Below are 20,827 nucleotides of genomic sequence, written 5' to 3'. Positions count from 1 at the left end.
TTTCTGGTGTTTTTTACATATTCTTAGAGCATTTTTCTGATGATTGATAAGCTCCCTTTTCCGCTTCATTCTAATGGATCTGTTTGTAGACAAATAGATCCATTATGTCTTTGTTTTCCTCACATTCCTGGCATTTGGCTCATGGCTGGATAGGTCCAATCTTGCTCGCTATTTCTGTTGCACCAATAATATTAGGTTAGAGGTGTGAGGGACTGTAACCTAGCAGGAGAAAATGTAAACAAAGAGCTCTCAACAATGGGGAGGAATAGGGGTGGGGTTGCTCCACATCAACGGTCAGACCATAGACTGTATAATCCATGGACTTAGCAACCCCTTCCCTCTTGTGTTCCCAACAGGAAGTACCCGCTGGTTTCAAGAAGGCCAAAATCCCAGAGACTTCCATTAAGAAATAAACAGTTAATACTCAGTCAATTTAATTTAATTTAACTCTCTGCCCTCCGACCTCTTCAATATTTACTCCATTTCAGTTTTTAAATCTAGACTCAAAACCTATCTGTTTAAATCTGCTTTTCCAAATTCATAACTTTCCTTTATCTGTAATCTGATTTTATTAAGATGTCTACTTTTTTATTGTGTTTTTAATATATTTTTAAAGTGATGTTATTGTGTTTTTACATTTTTTTCCACTTTGTAAAGTGTCTTTGAGTGTTTTGAAAGGCACTTTCAAATATTATTATTATTATTATTATTGAAATAGCATAATCAAGATTAAAAGACCACTGAGAATTCTTTCGAAATGGCTACAAAGATGATTGACACGTCTTTGAAAAACTAAGTCCCAATAACCCTTTTAAAAACTTGATCTGCTCCCACAAACTCCAACTTTCTAATTTAGCAAAATCCTGGAAACGTCAATTTATAGACATCACTTTTGGACAGCAGTTGGCTGTGTTTAGACAAATCCTTGGCTCACTTCTGTATACCACACAGCAGTGTCAGCCTGTGGCAAGGCTAACAGGAGGTTGTCTAATTAAATACTTGTTGATGTTCTAGTGTGTGTGAGCTTCGAACGGCCACAAGGCTGCATGTAACTCTTAGTAACCAAACAATGAGAAGAAAATCTTGTTCACACAAATGCAAAAAATAGAAACCTGACTTAGCGGTTGTAGCTGTAAGGTAATTCCAAATGGGGTGCATAATTGGATAGATAGCATCTAATGTAGCAGTTGGTACGCACACATTGTGGTGGAGCACTAAGCGTGAAAGAAGCCCACTTGTGCCTCCATCTCTGTTGTACTTTTTAAAGGTCTGCTAACCATGAATGCTCTTTCCCTGGCCTCCTTTTGTCTTCACAGCAATTGATTTCAGCAGAGGGACACTTTAGTCTGTTCCAAAATTCAATTTAGGGTTATTACCCCGTATCTGTGATGTTCTTTCTAATTTGATTTGGTCCACTAAAGTATCCTTTAAAAACAATGGAGGACGGCCCCAACAAAGATTGGTTTCGCTGTAGTGCATATGTAATGACTGGTGTCTGCAGGCTCGCGTCTTCCTCACTTCTGGCTGCTCTTTTCTCAGCGCTCTCTCATTGCAGTCAAATGCATTACCCAACAAGCACCTCATGATTATTTCAGCAAGCTCTATAAATGCAGCCCTATGGGATCGTGAAACCATTGATTTAAGTTGTATTCCGAAGTTGCAGTTCTGGAGGAGAAGAGGCGCCTGCAGCCATGGCTCTGTCGCCGTGTGTCTTTGGAGATGCGATGAATGGATGCTGATATCTGCTTGGAAAGTATCACAGCTGTTAGCTTGCTGCTGAAGCAATCCAGCAGCTGCCACAAAGAGATTTCGTCTTGTCGGGACATATATCAGCGATAACGTTGAAACAGCGGGGAGCCATCTGACCTCTTGTCCTCCTCTTTTAAGAGACACAAAATTGATAAGGTGCGAAAAAAAATGTAGATTAGCCAAACATGTAATGTTAATCTCCTCTCTATCCACTCAATGTAACAGTTAAGCATCAGTATTTGTTATTTGATGTCAAACTTACAGTCTGCTATCATTCAAGTACGATGTGCACATACACCACATAGGTTTGACCATCAAAACATATTTTGTTTTGTTTTTTATTTACAAGTAGTTTTCATCATCTATCTTTTTCAGTGTTGGCGTAGTATACCAGCTGTGTATTGTGAATAAAGAAAAAAGCAAGATGATAGGAGTTGGTAATTGCATTCTTTGTTAATATTACAATTTACAAGTTTTTAAAACATTTTAAACAAACTCCTTTACTCCTTACTCCTTAGTTTTTTCTGGCTTACCTATGTTTCAGTCATTTGAATCCAATAGTGTTTTACATTTTGTTCTACAAACAGCATTTAAAAAATGTTTTGTTTTCTTAACCCTTTTATGCCTGAAGGTCACTACAGTGTACATAATGCTTTGATAGCAAATATATGATATACAGTATATAGCATACGACACTAATCAAAAAGAAGATGGTCAGTTCAGACATAGTAGTTCATAGATTTAATGGATCTAAACAAATGGAGATAGAACCACCATTACAACATGATATTGTCACAGACGGAGAGACAGCTGGTTCCAGTTGCAGCAGGTTTATTCAAAAGAGACAGGAAGACAGCAGCCAGGCTAAGCTAAGAGTACACAGAGCTAGATCAGAGTAAATGTCCAGGCAAAAGGTCGGGGCAAGCAGCAAAGAGGCAGAGTCAGGAACAAAGCAGGGTCAGATAACGGGGGATCAGGCAGAAAGACGCATGCAATACTTCACACTGAATGTGGTCTGAGCAGTGCTTAGATGTCCTGTAGTTGGTGTAGAGCCATCCAAATACTGTGTGCTGGGGTTGATGGGAGATTGAGTGCAGTCAGTACTCAGTTGATGGCTACCGGTGATGACAAAAACGGGAGACAGAACACTGACACCTGACAGGTATCATATTTCAAATTATTTACAGTTATACCGAAAAATTACCATTTAATTACATTGATATTTGGTGGACAGATACATATATCTTTATAGAACTTAAAGATATAACTTAAAAAAAATGTTATTCTGTATCCCAAAAGATGAATAAAACACAGTAAAAAAATAATAACTCACTGTTGTCATAATTCATGTATGAGAGGGTTACTACCTACATTTTGTACATTCAGCACTTCATTTTAGACTCCTATTGATTTCTATGAAAAAATAAGTCTATGTTCATTCAGTTGGGAATTCTTGTATTCTGTCTCTAGCCTTAGCTTTCTTCTCATTAAAGAGTCCCTCTTACAGCCTTTTAAGCCCAAAGCTCCCCTGTATCCATGCTCTTCCCTACAAAAAAACACCACTATCACACTGCCAGAGTCGATTAGCAGGTTATTTAGGGGGTGTGGGATGGCATTTGTCCTTGAAAGATGCAAGAAAGGGGAAAGCAGTCAGAAAGAGCAAGAGCACCATAAGACAGAGGAACGGTGTGTCCTGCAGTGATTTATGATATTGGAGGAATGAGCAAGCCAGGATCCTTGTTTGCCCTATCTGCCATCTCCAGTGTCTTTTCCTGAGCCCGGGAAAGTCTCGTTCCCTGATAGGTTCCTGGAGGAAAAAGGAAAGAGATTATCTTCACAGCTTAATGTTGAACGTGACCCGTTTACGCTGCAGACGGCTCACTCAATCAAACCACATTATGCCACATACAGGGCTATTATAAATCTACTGCCTTAGACACATAACTCTTTCAAATTTTTCATTTCATTTAAAATCGTGCTTACTAAGCAGTCACACTACTCTATTCTGTAGTCACTGGTTTCTTTTTCTCTCAAATGTGAGCATTGTGGACATCTTGCTACTGACAAAATCAAAAGCTTAGCCTTCCCTTCAGACTTGTACTGGCGTTGGTCATATCATACACATTTTCATTATGAAAGGGCTTGTAGACCCTTTGAGCAAAATCCTTTGATGTTCAGGTTGTGCATATTTCTAGATGTTGGTTTGAGCTGCACTTCCACTGATCTGCATGTGAGGGCAGTGTTGTAAAAGCCTTGTTCTTAAACTTTTCTTCTGGCTCATCTCAAACCTACTTTCACTGCAGTCTATTATTAGTGGACTATATAAATCAGTGGCTTTTGTTTAGCCTATTTTGGCCTTATTTCCCCATGAGAACTGATGTATGATGTTCCTTTAAGTATAAAAAATATCTTCAAATTTTCTCTCATTTTGAATGTTTTAACAAACTTACATTTGTCAAATTTGTGTTTTTACTTTGCTGAACAAAAGTGTTCTTTCATTATTGGTTATTTAGCTGTCATTGTTGAAGCAGACTGTAGTGTGATCTTTTGTGTGTCTGACTTGTATTGGACTGGTTGAAGTTACTGCAAAGTGATAATTGCCTATTGAGCCAGAAGAACTTTGTAATTGCATGCTTAAAGAAGCAACACGCTGGTACCGGTGAAGTAAATAAACTAACCAAGTCAGTGGACTGTAAAAATAACTTGTGTTGATGCATCCGCAGAAAATACTAACCCTTAACAGGGTTGCTTGGTTGCCTGTGATGTGTGAGCCAAGAAAAGTATTACCACCAAGCAGCTGTTCTGTAATACTGTACAGACGGCATGGTGATTGGGACCTTCTCACCCGGGAGCAGCTTTGTTACAGCATCGTCATGCTAGTGTCATAGTAACTTAACTTGTATCCAGTTTCTTAGAAAGTTTCATGCAGAACTGGGATTTGGAGTCTTCTAAAGTCATTCAAGTGTACAAAATCAATGCTTTATGGCCATTTTGGTGTTTTTTTTTTTTTTAATTATATCTATTTTATATGCGTTTGCATATGGAACACATATTCTTTAATTATGGTTTCATTCATGTTTTTAGTTAATTGACTTTTTTTTTTAATATAATTGCATCATGCTATAAAATTTGAAATTCCACAATATTGCAAAGCACTGTAATATATCTCATTACTGAAAAAAATACTTTTTATGTATCATCGTCTGTCTTTTGTTAACAGATTCAATAAACGACAACTCAAAAAGAAATGACAGTCATTGAGAAGTTGCTGCTTCTACATATGTGGTCTATTGATTTTTTTTTTTTTTTTCGCACGCAGTTGGTGAGATAAAGTGACACATTTTAGCCACTAACCATTTGTTTGGTGTAGAAATAAAGCTGATTAAAGGGGACATTTGTTTAGTCATGTATGAAGTTTGTGTACATTTTTGTGCAGATTTTAAAAAAAAATGGAAACTAGAGCTAAATATCTTTGTGTGCCATATTAAGAAATGTGTATGTAATTGGATGAGTAAAAGACTGCATAGAATCCAAGAAAATATCTGGACTTTGGAACATGAATATGGCCGAAACGCCTTAAAACGTGTCTTCTTTAAGAATTACCTTTTGTTATATGTTGCCACAACCAAAACATCAGTGCTTATTGGTGCAATTCTAAAATAAAATACATATTTTTATGGTAATTCATGAAGTATAAAAAATATCTTCCTACTGTACATAACCGGATTCCTACAAACTGAGGATGAGTCGGATGGAGACAGATATATTGGATCTGGGTTAGAAACGATGAAACCATTAAAGGCTTCATAAAGTTCACATCTGGACTTGGAGGATGTAAATGTTTAAGTGGTATCCAGCATTAATGGAGTATTGTTGGCAGTATATCAGTGAGCAGTAAACTGAGGTAGTTCCTTACGATCATTCTGCTGGTCATCCTGCCAGCAATACAAATAAAGGGTCGATTTTAGTGTTATTGCAATAATCATGTTACTAATAACTTACTTCCAATCAATATATAAAAATGTCCATTCTGAAGACTTGAAACATTGTAGGGCATGTGTGGCTTTTGTCATTTGCATGATGTGCTCAGATTCCTGCCACTTACTTAACAACAGCCACTCTATTGGTTTGTGTTGTTCAATAAAGTCTGTCATAACTGGCGTTGCAGCTACATATGGACTGTCTGTGGGCGAAAGACGGGCAAGCATGTACTGGATAGCCCTCATAAAATAGCAACGTTGTAAACAGCTCTGTGAGCCTGTAGAGCGAAAATGTTCATGCACATTTTTCTATGGGCATGCTGCGGGCGACAGATTGCAGCAAACTCCTAAACAGTGTACAAGGGTAAAGTAAGAGTTAAGTAAGTGGGTCACAGGAGTGTCATATGTATTTTTCATTTTTTCGCCCACCCCCAAAATCCTGAAAACAGTGAAGGGAGCTGTAACTGCTGTTCATGAAATAAATGTATGCCCTTTTCTTTGCCCTGTACAATTTCTGCATTTTTTTTTACCAGTAACAGCCAGTATCTAGCCATACAGACAGTTGCGACTAATGCTTTATAAATGACTTATACTTCACAATACACTTACCACACACATGACAATTTTATGTTACTTTTTTTTAACAACATCCCACGTGCGAGCCACATTCCCCTTAAGATGAAGCCACTCCTCTCTATGACCTTCCACAGACCCAGACAACCTAAAAACTTGTAGCACCCATTACAGGTCAACTCTGGTGTGGGTGCAAGTGACTTAGGCTTAAAGTGCACAATGTCTGAACTGAGGTCAGTGAAAATCCAACATCAGCTCCATGTTGCCCACTCCAGCAGTTATTGAATATTCCTGATTTCTGTAGCAATCCAGACTTATACCTTGTCAATAATAATAATAATAGATTGGATTCTTTTGCACCCTTCTTAATGCTCAAAGCGCTTACATTGTGTATCCATTTTTCCTTTACTCCTCATTCATACTTTTGTGATGGTAAGGCACTGATGTAGCTACAGCTGCTGTGGGACATACTGACAGAGGTGTGGCTACCAATAGGCACCTATAGTTCTTCTGACCATCAATGGGAGAGGCGTACACAATCACTAACCAGGGAGGGTGAAGTGTATTGCGGGGATCAAACTGCCGACCCTTTGGTAATTGGCTGACCTGCTCAATCACCTGAGCCACTGCTGCCGTAATTATTACAATGAAATGAGTTCTTAAAGTTTAAGATGAGCTCATTGCAGTGGCATACCAACTCATTCTCACTCCCAACTTATGGGAGAAAGAATGAGGGAGTCATATGTGGATGTATGGTTCGGGCCCTCTCCGTGTCACTTTTTGACGTTTTGGGTGTCCTCAACTCTTTTTTTTTTAATGCTGGCTGTTTCCATTAAATCAGGGGTCCCCAAAATGGTCCCCAAACTAGCGGTTCGAGGGCTGCTTAGTACAGGGCCACAGACAGGGAAAAAATCTAGAGTCTCCGACCCTCCGAACGCAGACCGGTACCGAGATGCGGACCGGAATGGTACCCTAACCCAGAAGAAGGATCCTAACCCAAATATCACCAATTCCAATCTTACTCTCTGATGCACTAAACCTAACCCCCATGACCAACTGATAGCCCTCACACATATAAATTTAATTCAACTTACATGTAATGGGGGAGGTCTGGAGCCTTATTTAGTTACAACTGCAAATGTCTCATGTAATGAATTAAATGTTTTGACTGTCTTTCAGAAATCTGGAGTTTAAACATTCTTATTGGGTACATGTGCCCAGCAGGAATGCAGTTTCAACAATTTCTCTGCATGGAGAATCCAGCAGAGGCATATTTAGTGTTAGCTATGCCTTACGTATCAGAGGGAAACAGAATAGAAAGGAGGTGCAGATATTGACACGTTGGTGGTTAGTCTTGATAGTGGAAGTGGAGTGGAGTGTGAAGATCACTTGCAGCCTTTTCTAGCCAACCATGTGTCTAACTGGTAAGCAGGCCTGTTGCCAGCACTCGCAAAAGTGTAATGAGTTTATTTCATGTCGGCTGTGAAAGTGCCTGTCACTGTCTCAGTGGCACTCAAACAGAGCTGAGACCCATAAACACAGAGTGCAGCGTATAAATCCCCGCAGCACGATGTCTCCCCGCCTGCCCTCTGTGGGATCTCTTTATACAAGGTGCAATGTACCTTGTAGGTGCGACCCCCCCGCTTGCTTCACTCAGAGACCATATGGATATAATCCCCGATTTCTGACACTCTTAGGAGAAATCATGTTTTTTAAGCAGAACTTCTGCATCAGAAATGGTTTCTTTGGACTTTGGCATTTCATAAATAGAACATCTGATGTCTGTTTTCCATGATGTCGATCACTCCGAGTTTTTTTTTTACTACTAAGTGCAGATCATTTTCCCTGTTGAAGGTCTCAATATACAACCACATCCTCCTATAGGGCTTTGGAACGAGAAGTTTGCCACTAGATAACGGAGAGGGGATGAGTAAATCATAGATGAACTGGAAGGAAGTAGAATTTCTGTCCCCTTCTCTTCGACATACTGTAGTTTTGTTCAAGGTTGAGAGATTAGTGCTCCAACGCAGTTTCTGCCTGGTTAGTTTTCTGCGTCTTTCTTATTGTATATCCCAGCGTCTCTGTCTGTGTCGCCTTCTTGTTTCTCCTCTGTGTGTTTGAACTTAGTGGTGTGAGTCATCCCATGCTGGCCAGGGAGGGATTTAATTGCTCTCTCTTTTCATCCTGCAACATGCATGTCTCAGCGAGGGCTCTTCCAGTCTGTCCAATCATTGAAAACACACACACACAAAAAAAAGATTCCTGACGGGGTTGGGCCACCTTTAAAAACAGCTAAAACACACTGTACAGATTTGTTCAGACATCCCCAGTGCAGGCAGAACGTTGCGGCTTGCTTCTGCCATGCTCTGCTTTGATAGGTCTTCTGTATCTTGTCCCCCTGCTGGGTGAATGTGGGCACAATATGATACGCGCCCCCCCTGCTGCAGCAGAAGAGCTTTTGTAATCACGGTTTAAAACAGAAAAGCCTTCTGTTGCTTGCACTGGTGGTGGTTGTGTGTGTGTGGTGGTGGGGAAAATGTCAGAAAATTGTTTTCTGAGAGGCACTTGTTAGTTTGGACACTTTGATTTGTTCAGGGTCAAATGGTGGAGCAACACTCAAAGTCAAAATGAAGTTAAGCCAACCTGTTATTCTGTGATACAGGCATCACTGGAGAGACTATTATGATCCTTCTGTAGGGAATATATATATGTTAAGCACCTTTATTTCTAACTGGTTTGATTAAAACAGGAATCATCACTTTTAAATGGATATCGTGAGCCATTTGTAGCACAGCATCAATGCTGGGTACAACTGCTGTACCATAAGAGGATCTGTGGCTTCATTGCCTCTCTTCCCATGCAGTTCGGAAGTGAAACATAAGGTGGCACTGTTCCCGCAGTCTGTGGGGTTGATGAGGAGAGCCCACCTGGCTGGGACTGAGATGAAAATAGGCCCGCCTTGACTTACCAATACTCATCCGTATAGCCCTCTCAGATGAAAGACTTGTTTGTTGTTAATAGGGGAAGTAATTATTGCACCTCTGCAGCAGGCAAATCTCCTTCACAGCTAAGTGACTCAATACCAACATGTGCTGTGTGATAGACAGAGCTCAAAAAGAGGTGAGGAGGCTAAAATGCCACTGTGATTACAACAATTAGAGAGGCTGAGCATAAAGTAGAATGCATTGCCTGGGGGGGCGACTGGCTTTTTTTTCCCCCCCTTCCCCTGTGATGCTGATGAGTGTCTCATAGTTGTGTAACATCAGACATGGATCAATGGAGAATGCTGACTCGTGAGAATAGTATGGATGCACTCTAGACTGCTTGATACGGCTACTAATCCCAAATGATTATGCATTGTACACTTAGTGCCCAGCCAAGTCTCCACAAGCAGCTCATAAGAGCGCACACACTTGCATAAACACAGATGCACTAAAAATTCAGACTGAAAATGCATAACAAAGCCACTTTTCTCCAAAACGTTCAACGGTCTTGTTGCTGTTTTATTCCTCAAGCAGTGCCAACACCTTTCGCTAGATTTAACTAAAGATTAAACTAAGACTACACAGATGTTGTTGCCTCTCCTGCTTAGCTTTACTGCACTGAGCCGTCACCGCCAGGCAAAGCCTGAGAACACAAAGAAAGTCCTGAGACTCCGTTTCAGATTCCTTTTATTTCTTCCCTCTAACTTTCCAATCCTCATGTTATCACGCTTCACAAAGAGGATTTTTAATATATTTTCACTCTGTGCTTTTCCAACTGTTCCACTGATTTTTGCTTTGTGTAAAACATTCATTTTGATCTGATACCTCTGTTGTAAATCATAAATCATAGTCCTGAACATGTAGTTTTGTTTGACCAGATCCTGCTAAGATTATTATAAACAAAAGCTGTGTTTAATTTGAATATATTGGGGTCGTGTTGATGAGTGAGGGAAGATTAGAGTGTTAGATGGACAGGTGGATTGGAGCGGCGTCCGCCATTATGCGGTCGCTGTACCGATCTGTTGTGGTGAGCAGAGAGCTGAGCCAGAAAGCAAAGCTCTCAATTTATTGGTCGATCTTCGTTCCAAAACTCACCTATGGTCATGAGTTCTGGGTCATGACTGAAAGAACGCATTGAGAGGAGCCAGTTGAGGTGGCTTGGGCCTCTGGTCCGGATGCCTCCTGGACGCCTCCCTGGAGAGGTGTTCCGGGCATGTCCCACTTGGCGAAGGCCCCAGGGAAGACCCAGGACACGCTGGAGAGACTACGTCTCTTGGTTGGCCTGGGAATGCCTCGGGGATCTTCCCAGATTTGCTGGAGGAAGTGGCCAGAGAGAGGGAAGTCTGGGCATCTTTGCTTAGACGGCTACCTCCGCGACCCTGTCCCAGATGAGCGAAAGAGGATGGATGCATTTAATTTATTCTAATTTGTTCTTGACTAACAAAAGTTGTATATCTTTTCACAGCTGAGATGCAACTTCGTGTCCCGGAGCAACCTGTGGTGGCACTGTACGACCAGGATGCAACTCTCAACTGCTCCTTCAGCCACCCCAATGTCTTCAACTTATCTGATCTGAGCATCTTCTGGCAGCTAACAGACACCAAGCGTAATGTACACACGTACTCAGAAGGGCACGACCTGCTGGTGGACCAGGCAGAGCGCTTCGCTAACCGGACCAGCCTGTTCCCTACGCAGCTGAAGCTGGGCAATGTTTCGCTGCTCCTAAGCAAGGTGGTGGTGGCTGATGAAGGCAGTTACACATGCTTTGTCAAGGTGCAGGACTACGGAAGAGCTGCTTTGTTTCTGCAGGTGGCTGGTGAGTCAAACTAAAATGCATAACCTACCCAATGGTTGGGCTGTAAAGAAGTTTAAACAACATAAAACATTCCTGCAGAAATGTAATACTCAAATGTATTTGAATTTTCCCAAAGAACTTATCTGAAACAAGGCAACACATGTATTAGATTTGATTTCAATTTTCTTTGAAAACATGGGAACTTTCATTACAATACCTCCTTATAGCAGTTTTTCTCAGAGATGAGACCTGATATAAGTAATAAAATATATTTGTAAAGACTTATACATTAAAAAAAGCAAATGCAAGTAAAAACATGTAGAAATGTAGGTGTGTCACCTGGAGGTTACACCACTCCGACTGATGAAACCACTTGGATGATCGTCAAATTGTTTCAAGAAATTAGTTCTTAAGTCCAGTTGCTATGACTCAACTTCAAGACGAGTTGAAAAAAGAAGGAGTTTTGTGTTATCAAGCAACACTTACTGCTTATGCCTGATTTCACAAGCAACAGTGATGATACAGGAGGAGCTGATTGTCGCAGCACACTTTTTTATGGGCTGTTGCCTACAACACAGCAAGGGTTAATTGCTTGTTGTTCCTAGTACCATGAAAAAACATCTAGTTTTACCTTGCATGCTCTCACACTGCTAATGGGGAAAATGATGCAATTGGTGGTTGTGTTTATACCATCGGTCACATTGAAGCTACACCTCACCTAGATAACCATTTATTTTATTATTTTTTCATGCCATTCTTTGGTTGTCATATTAAGTCTTTGGAAGTTCAGATTGTTGCAGATTTTGAGTAAATGTGTTAGTTTTTTTTTTTTTTGCATTTTGTGGTGCAGTTGTCTTGTTATTCCAAATATCTATCTTCAGCTACAGATCGTTTGTGCTCCTTTGTTATGTATGAAAGTTATTTTAAATGATCTGACTGACTCTTTATAGGACCGATCAAACCGGTAATGAACATAATTATGTTCTTTGTTCCGTTTTGCCCTCAGAGCTCAACCAGACTGTTTTCAGGTCAAGAGAATTGAGTTGTAGAGCGCCCTCACTGGCAGGGAAGGCATTCTGTGTCCCCGAATGATCACAGGACTCAATTAATCTGTAATTTAGGGTCACAGAATGAGAGATGTGTTGTGAACAGGCCCTTGCATTGGGTCCCATCCAACAGTCATTCGATAATATCAAAAGTTTGTGAATTGAAAAATAGATGGGGTCCTTCAAAACAAGGTGACAAAGTGTGGGAATTATGTAGAACTTTTAATTGTGTACAGCATTCACACATTAGCTAACATTTTAGTATTATGCTAGCTGTTTTCGGATAATTTAGACATGTTTCCTATTTTGTTAGGCAAGTATCAGATTTAATTTACATTTTAGCTTTAGGCGAGCTGTTATTGGTTAATTTAGACATGTTTCCAGTTTTTAGGAAAATATGAAGTTTAGATAACATTTTAGCCTTATGCTAGCTGTTTTTGGTAAAATTTAGACATGTTTCCAGTTTTTTAGGAAATATGAAGTTTAGATAACATTTTAGCATTATGCTAGCTGTGTTTGGCTAATTTTTACATGTTTCCAGTTCTTTTTGCTAAATATGGAGATTAGCTATATTTTAGCACTATGCTAGCTGTGTTTGGCTAATTTTTACATGTTTCCAGTTTTAAAGCGAATATGAAATTTAGCTAACATTTTAGCATTATGCGATCTATTTCGGCTAATTTAGACATGTTTCCTGTAAATTTAGGGAAATGTGGAGTTTAGCTATATTTTATCACTATGCTATCTGCGTTTGGCTAATTTAGACATGTTTCCAGTTTTTCTTTTGGCAAATATGGAGTCCAGCTCACATTTTAGCATTATGCTAGCTGTTTTTGGCAAATTTAGACATGTTTCCAGTTTTTTAGGCAAATATAGAGTTTAGCCAAAATTTTAGCTTTATCCTAGCTGTTTTAAACTAATTTAGACATGTTTCCAGTTTTTAGGCAAATTTGGCATTATTTTAGCAATTTTCAGCAGTTTTAGCTATCAGCTGTGGCTTTTTCAGTGACCACATTCAGGTTACAGCATTCACACTTGCGTTATCACAGGTAATGCTATATATCTAGTTCCATTTAGGACTTCTAACTCTGAGATAAGGCTAGATAGATAGTATGACCACACCTCTAATATTTTCTTTAGTTTTAATTTAGACGTGAAATTTAGGAATGGATTTCACCAGGGATGGGCACTTTGAGGTTGCATCCTCCCTTGCCAACCATCAATGCCCTTATCCAGGTTAATAAAAAGTAGAAACAACATGAATATCTAGAAAACAAGTAGCACTCTAACCCTTAAGGTCTGTAGTTTTTCCAGCTTATCATCCCTAAAATTGGGCACATTATTGTACATTGTTAAAGACAATACATAACTACTATTATGTTGATGTTTTAACCTAAATGTGGTCCTATTAGCAGGCAAAATATGACAGCTGTCTTTCTTTTTATGCAATATTCATGTTCGTTTTTGTTACCTTGAATGATCACAAAGGTGTTATATTTTTCAATAACAGAACAAGGAAAAAAAAAACATTTTCTCAGAATTATTCTCTCCCGTGTCTTTATTAAATCAAGCACAGACAGCCCAGCAGTGTTGGAGGTAATTTAGGGTTATTTCTTTGTATGAGATGTAAACAGGTGATAAACAGCTTCCTTCAGGCTTCTGAGGTTTTTTTTTGCTGCCTTTTTGTCAATAAGCACTGATTGTACTCCATGTCATGATCAATATCTGTTGACTTTGATTATTAGCTGTTGTCGTGGTCAATCAGCCATCACTAACATTTTCTTTGCCGCGCGACTACTTTGCCCACATTCACAGATGAGAGCCTTTCATACGTTTATAAAGCTGCGTTTTACATTTATGCATCTGCTGTGAGATTACTGCTCTATTCTTCCAGAATGAATGAGCATTAGCTGGTGTTGGTGAATACTTCTGTTGATGGACAGTGAAAGAAGAAAGAAGGTGTCCATCAGTGATGAATTGGTGCTGTTTTATGCTATAGATTTGATGATCTTCTGATTTTAGTCAGCATTTACACTTAGTAATTCCGCTTTTCTTCATGATGTGCAAAAATATAATAATACCCTTGCAAGTAAAACACACAGCTGGGGTGTGTGATCGATGCTAAATCTGCTTTTGTGGTGTGATCTCACTTTAGTGAAAGAAGCTCAGACAAACTAGTTTCATCCAAACCACAGCTTTTTTCCTTTGTTTGCTGAGCTGGGATTGGTTGTGGGAATACAGCTGAGCCTCCGTCACCTCCATGTTTGTCTTTTAGCTCAGGGGACTGGATAGACGTGCTACCATGCCGAGGCTGAGAACTCACCTCTTACCTCTCATCTCTTTCTTTCTACATCATTTTTGTTCTACAAGCCTAGTTTTCCCAAATCACTTATCCTCTCAGTGCTGGTTCTGGTCCTCATCTCGGCCTAAGATGGTTTTGTTCCTGGGAGGGTCTCAGTGGTTTCTCTGGGTGAGGCAGGTGAAGTGAAGGACTGTAACATGGCAATTTCTCATCGACTGCTTTGGGATTTCTGCACTGTGGAATGCAAACTAACAACATCGTCAATATAATCAAGAATTTATGGATTTTTTAATTCTCATTGCTTCTGCCTCAGTAACTTTAAGTCCCATTGAGATCGTCCTTTGATTTATTGTAAAAACGTGCCCAGTGGTCTTTTTATTATGATGCTTTTAGTCAAAATCAAAAAAACTTGTTGTTTTATAGGACCTAGTTTCTGCAGAGCGATGACAGTTCGTTAGAAATTTGGATCGGAGTTGTGAGGACACCGTTAGCGTGGAGTAACCCGCCCCCCCTTCCTATCATCCAACTGTTAACACTCTCTCCCCCTAAACTTACAGCCTCTTACACAACCTTAATCTGACATTATCAGTGCAGCACAAATAGCGAGCTACATCAGAGCTATCCAGACGTACAGTTATTAGCCAGATGCCAGCTCAGACGAGGAAAACAAAGACTTGCATGGATCAATTTTTCCATAAGTGGATGGATTGCAATGGACTGGAGCTGAGAGCTTTTAGTAGGAGTGTAAGAAAATATCGATACAGTGAAATATCACAATACTTTATTTGGTGATACTTGTATTGTTTTTTTTTGTTTGTTTCAAACACAAAGTGAAAATAAACATAAGAATTTAAAAATACAAAAATAAGAATTAAAAAATACGAATATACAAGTAAAGCAAACAATGTGCTTGAAAAGGAGTGGATAGAAGAAACGTCTTGTGTGGTCCCACCCCTTTTTTACAACCCCTTTTGTTACGTATATCTATTTACAGTTTTTTAAAATACTCCCAAGACAATATTTAATTATTTAAAAGAAAACATGCAATTCAGCCTTACTTGCCACTTAAGTGTTTCTTAAATTACCAAAATAAAAGCACCATGAGTTTGCTTGGGTAAAAGCAACTTGTTTGTGAGATAAAGTTACAGTGCTTAATGTTTTGATAATTAAATAACATATATTTTACATTTTTACTTTCAGATAATTCTTATGTCATAATTTAAAAAATAGTGAAATATTGTTTGGTACTGTCTTGGGACATATTGGGAGACGTATAATATCATGATTACATTAGTCCTCCATCTTCAGAAAATGCTACAAGAACATGTTAAAAGCACTAAAAACATTTTTTTTTTTAATTGGAGTGAGACTTTAACACCTGATTACTCACTTTTCTTCTCTTCTTGTCTTCTCAGCGCCGTACACCAAACCTGTGCTAACTTTGGAGCCTGAATCCAACCTGCGTCCAGGTGACAAAGTGGCCCTTACCTGTGCGGCATACAGAGGTTACCCTGCTGGCGTTGTTGTATGGCAGGATGGTAGCGGCCGTAACCTGACCGAAAACGTCACCCTTTCACTGGTGGCTAATGAAGAAGGACTGTTCACTATGACCAGCGTATTAACCGTTACCTTGGAGCCCAACAGCACATACAGCTGCCAGCTCATCAACCCACTGCTTGGGGAAGAGGGCTACGCCTCTGTCACCATCACAGGTGGGTTGGAGTCTTCCCCTAGTGTCTTTTCTTTATTCTTGTGGCAAAGTAAACAAGCTAATTTGCTGCTCCTGCAGTGTTCAAATGTTACCATCTCACACTAATCTTGTTGTTAGTCATGCATACACAGGGTCTCTGATTAAATTGTTGTATGCTTTTGGTGAATCAATCACTTAGCTAAATTTCCCCACTGTGGAGGCTTCTTTCTGTGTCTGTAGAAGGCAAAACAAAGCTTCAATAAAACTAATGGAAAATAATGAAATGTTGAATTAATGTCAAATAAGCAGAACTTATCAGTTCCGTCCCATCGTTTAATTACATCACAGGATGATTATATCCCTTAGGAAAATCAAATAGCTTTCTATCACACGGAGACAACAGGAAGAAATGAAAGTTAAAAAGCAAGTTGATTGATTTTGGAGCCGATTTCTGCTAGAATTTCATGAAACAGGAGACATATTTGTGTTTTTTAAGCTGTATCGCCATTGCTACCCGCATAATAATTCTAGTGTTCTCTTTATCTCCCCGTCAATACCAACACCTAGTCATAATCCTGTCATGTCTCCGTGGCCCCTCTGGGGTCCTCCATGTGTTAAGAGCAATGGAAGTCCAGTGTAAGGTGGGCTGGGTCTCTAATGGGAGCAGCGCTGTGTGAAATGGCTCATAAATAAGTTGAGATGGCCCAAGCCGACTCTGCTTTGGCTGGTGCCGGTGGTCGGCCTGTTGAGGCAGAGGTTGTGGCAGAGGTCAGGGAGTGCTGCTCCAGTGGGCTGGGAAATGACTGGGCTGTCTGGAAACAGGATGGCCAATTGGCAGGATTGGATGGAGCAGTGAAGGAGGCCTCTTTAACAATTTGGTCGGGACTTTACGAAAACAGAACCAGTCAGAAGTGGGAACAAATTAAACAAACTCTGAAGAAGCGTGCTAAAGCTTTGGAGTAACTTTAAATTATTGTATGCACTTTGTTATTATATTTATGTACTTTTTTCTGTTTTTGTGCTTTTCAATTTTCTCTCTACAAACAAGTCCATTTCCTTTTGAAACGGTGAATCAGATTTTGCAGTTGGAGTTGCCCTGATCATTAGAGACAGCCTGAAAACAACCTCAGTAGTGTTCACACTTTTATCTTCCCCTTTGTATCACAGCAGGGATTAAAAGCATAAATTATAAGCAGAAACTTTTAACTCTGCTCTTTCCCCTGTTGATTGTGTAACAGATCAGTGACACAGTTAGAAATATATTGATAAATCAGCTTGAAACTTAAAAAATATTTTTGAAAAATAATCTAAAATTCTAAAAAGTGTTCTTCTAATTAAAAACTAATGGGATTTAAGTAACTATTATATATTTTTGTTGTAAGAGAAGACACAGTGAGTTGATGAATATGGGTACCCTTATGGTCAAATTCGGCTAGCAGCTCTTTCTCCTGATTTATTTATTTATTTATTTTTCTTTCTTGAGTTGTTTATTTCCCAGAAATCTCAAAATGACAATAGCGTGTAATTTACTGAAGAAGCATCATCTGCATTTTCTTTTCCTCCTTTTTTAATTTTGTTAAGAACAAAATGTGTTGATTACGGTAAATGAATGACAAGAGCAGTGGAATAAAAAAGTGTGATGGAAAATGCATGGCTTTGACTGGCCACGCTCACCTTGTTTCTGTGAGTGTCATCAAAATATATTTTCTACCACATTTAAATAGAAGTGAACCCACAAAGTTAGTCACTTGAATTTCCTGTAATATGATTAAGAAAAGTAAAATCAACTGTAAAACACTGAAAGTTCTGCACAAAGATGTAAATAAAACATCACTTAAAATCGACAGAGATAATAAGAAAGAAAATGACAAAAGCAAATTCAGACCAAGGCAATATAAACCGAGAGAAAGGCTTAACAATTGATAACAACTGAGGCAGTTAAAGCTGGAAAACACGGGAAATAATGGCTACAAAAAAAAAAAAAAAACTCATCAGGTAAAACAGGAAATGTAAGATGTAAACCTGGCTACAGCAATTTTAAACCAGAAAAAGCAGAAATAAATAATAATATCAAATAAATACAAAACCAAAGTATTATAAACAGAACATTGGAAGCAGAATTTAAAAAAAAAAAACCTGAAACCACGCGTTGAAGGGTTAATAACATTTCAGATAGAAGACTTGTAAAATATTATATTAAAGATGAAGAAAAAAAGGGTTTGGAAAGGAAAAATAAATAGCTTGGAGTCTAAGTGCATTTTAAAATACTTCTTTATGTTGTGGTTTTAGTCAAATAAAATGTACTCTTTTAACAACATTGTTCCATTTTATATTAATTTTACAGAGAGTGTTAAAACAGCTCGAAGCCCCTAGTTGTTTATAAATGTTCAGCCGTTTGTGTCTGTAGTATAATCTGGATAAATGGTCATTTGTTTGAACTGAAAATGTGTTTGCATCTGTTTTAAAGGTTTCATGGTTTGTAGTTTTTTCTCTGCTTGATACAGAGAAAGCATAATTATTATTTGCACAACACTGTATGTACACAACCATCTCCATTTCCATTCAGAATGTGTGTGTGTGGTCCTATTCTAAGAGTGTGAAATCTGCTTCAAGCTCCATGAGTGACAGGGAGGCATGAGTGGTGGTTCTGCAGTGTAGCAGAGGTCTGGACGTGTGTTTAATCTGGAAAAAGGTTTTTGTGTGTTTGTGAGATGATGACAGATTAGCAGAGGGGACTGATGCTTAGAAGTGAGTAGACCTACAGCTGGTATTAATGGACAGTCAAGGGAAGGAGCAGCTCCAGTCCTCAAATGAACCGTAGCCTGTCTGCTTGCGTGGGCAGTTGGCTTGTGTACCAACTCCCTGCCATTTTCCTCCCTTCTGTCTGTGCGCAATAAAATGTCAGACACTCCCAGACTATTATTACCACTGTGTTCCTCATTTTTTATAATGGATTTTTTTTCTAAAATAAGGAGTGTTTTTTTTTTAACTGACTCTTTTTTTGTTTGTAGCTTTGGCAATAGATTAAGTGCAGTGATGCTGTGCAATTGCTGCTGTGTGCTGCCTGACGCCTGTGTGTCAGGCACAGCCACTGAACGTCCCCCCCCCCCCTCTCCATCCAGAACCAACCCCCATTCCGTCTGCCTGCCTTTCAACGAAGATGGCGCCATTTCCTCAGCAACTCTCTGCTGGCGCAGCATTTACAGTGGAAAAGTGTGCTGATGGAGATAGTGGGAAAAGGTAGCAGACAGAGAGATGAGCCAGGGAGATAGATGGAGGGAGCTACAGGGGAAGGGTTAGGAGGGGGGAGAAGTTGATGACAGAAAGTAAGATGAAGACAACAGTGTTTGCTGAGCTCAGAGCTGGGGCATTATGGCCTGACAGGCTTAAGATGGACTTGTTGACAAAAAGCGAGACCACCCGCCTCTCTGTTTTCACTGATTTTTACTCTGGCAGCCTTTATCTGGCTTCTAACATGCGGCACTGTGACTCATTTGTTAGCTTCTTTATAAAAGAATTGTGGATTTTCTTTTCATTGTAATGAAAGGACTTTTCCAATAGAAGTACAAATGTTAAAATTTACTCCTCCCTTTATATGACTGTAGGTAATTTGTTTCTATGGTGGCAAATCACCAATAAACCACTCAATGTAAAAATGTTTTAATGATCACAAATATATAAAAAAAAAAAAAAAACATTTTAGAAAACAAAGCAAAATCCCAGAAATCAAAATGTAAAAAAAACATTTCAGAAAACAGAAGTAATATCCAGAAAAAAACTGAAATGTTAGGAAAAAAAAGAAACACAATAAGAAACTGGAAAAGGTAACTTTCAGTTGAAACAATGGATAAACGTCATCATCCAATCAGTGATGCCCCGTAATACCCATCTTTTCCTTTGTTGATTTGATTTACAGATTTATACTTAAGGGCCACCGTACAGTTCAGTGTTGTTCTTTTTTATTTTTTTTTTAACTTTAGTTTGTTATTTTGCTATTCACCTCCATCCATACGTTGTCTTTCTCACACAGAGGTAATGCAAAGTAATAGACACAAAAGAGTCGACAGAAATACACAAAATATGTGAAAACATTTTAAATAATAAATTACAAAGCCAGGAATTAGCATTTGGCCTTTTTTGTAATAAATGATTTATGAGGTATTGTAAATCGTCCTACAACAGGCTTTATCTCTCTCAAACAGAGCAGAGTGTAATGAAACCGATCCTTAAACAAAGACAACCTAAAACTACATCTTTAGGTTCTTGAACTGGTACTTCTGCAGCACAGTGGAGCTCAATGAGAAACTGGTTACGTTGAAAGTGTACAACAATTGTGCTGAGTACCATTTATTATTTATTGTTTTAGTACACCAGGCTTAGTATGAGCACACTGCAAGTTTTTTTTCTTTATTTTTACTAGCTTATTAGCAAATTAAAATGAAATAACCATAAATCATATCAAAACAAAATCGTGTCCTAATAAAATCGAAGTTTGAATTGAATCACAGGGAAAGTGAGCTGTTGTATCCCAAGTCGGTGGTGGTCATTATCACAAAAACTGTTGCTTTGTAATAGAGTACAACTACACTATATACCATAAATGATAATCAAACATGAATCACTGCCAGTTTAGAAGGATCTTAAGGTCCATAGATCTGTCTCACAGTTGAAATGTAAACTTCAAACTTCAAACTTTATTAATTTATAT

At 38.9% G+C, this 20,827-nt stretch overlaps 1 protein-coding gene across 3 annotated transcripts in view; it reads left to right on the top strand.

The window, feature by feature from the left end:
* The window catches only part of cd276 (CD276 molecule), an 89,901-nt gene that overhangs the window by 9,421 nt on the left and 59,653 nt on the right, over nt 1-20,827 (top strand). For all 3 annotated transcript variants that reach the window (XM_036211144.1, XM_024295705.2, XM_024295706.2), the window contains exons 3-4: nt 10,752-11,102; nt 15,845-16,141. In XM_036211144.1, coding sequence (XP_036067037.1) covers nt 10,752-11,102; nt 15,845-16,141 — 648 coding nt within the window. The remainder of the gene's footprint in view (nt 1-10,751; nt 11,103-15,844; nt 16,142-20,827) is intronic.

Source organism: Oryzias melastigma, linkage group LG3 (assembly GCF_002922805.2).
Source record: "Oryzias melastigma strain HK-1 linkage group LG3, ASM292280v2, whole genome shotgun sequence".
Classification (NCBI taxonomy): domain Eukaryota; kingdom Metazoa; phylum Chordata; class Actinopteri; order Beloniformes; family Adrianichthyidae; genus Oryzias; species Oryzias melastigma.
The sequence above is the reverse complement of the archived record's forward strand: the minus strand, read 5'-3'. Positions and strand labels throughout refer to the sequence as shown.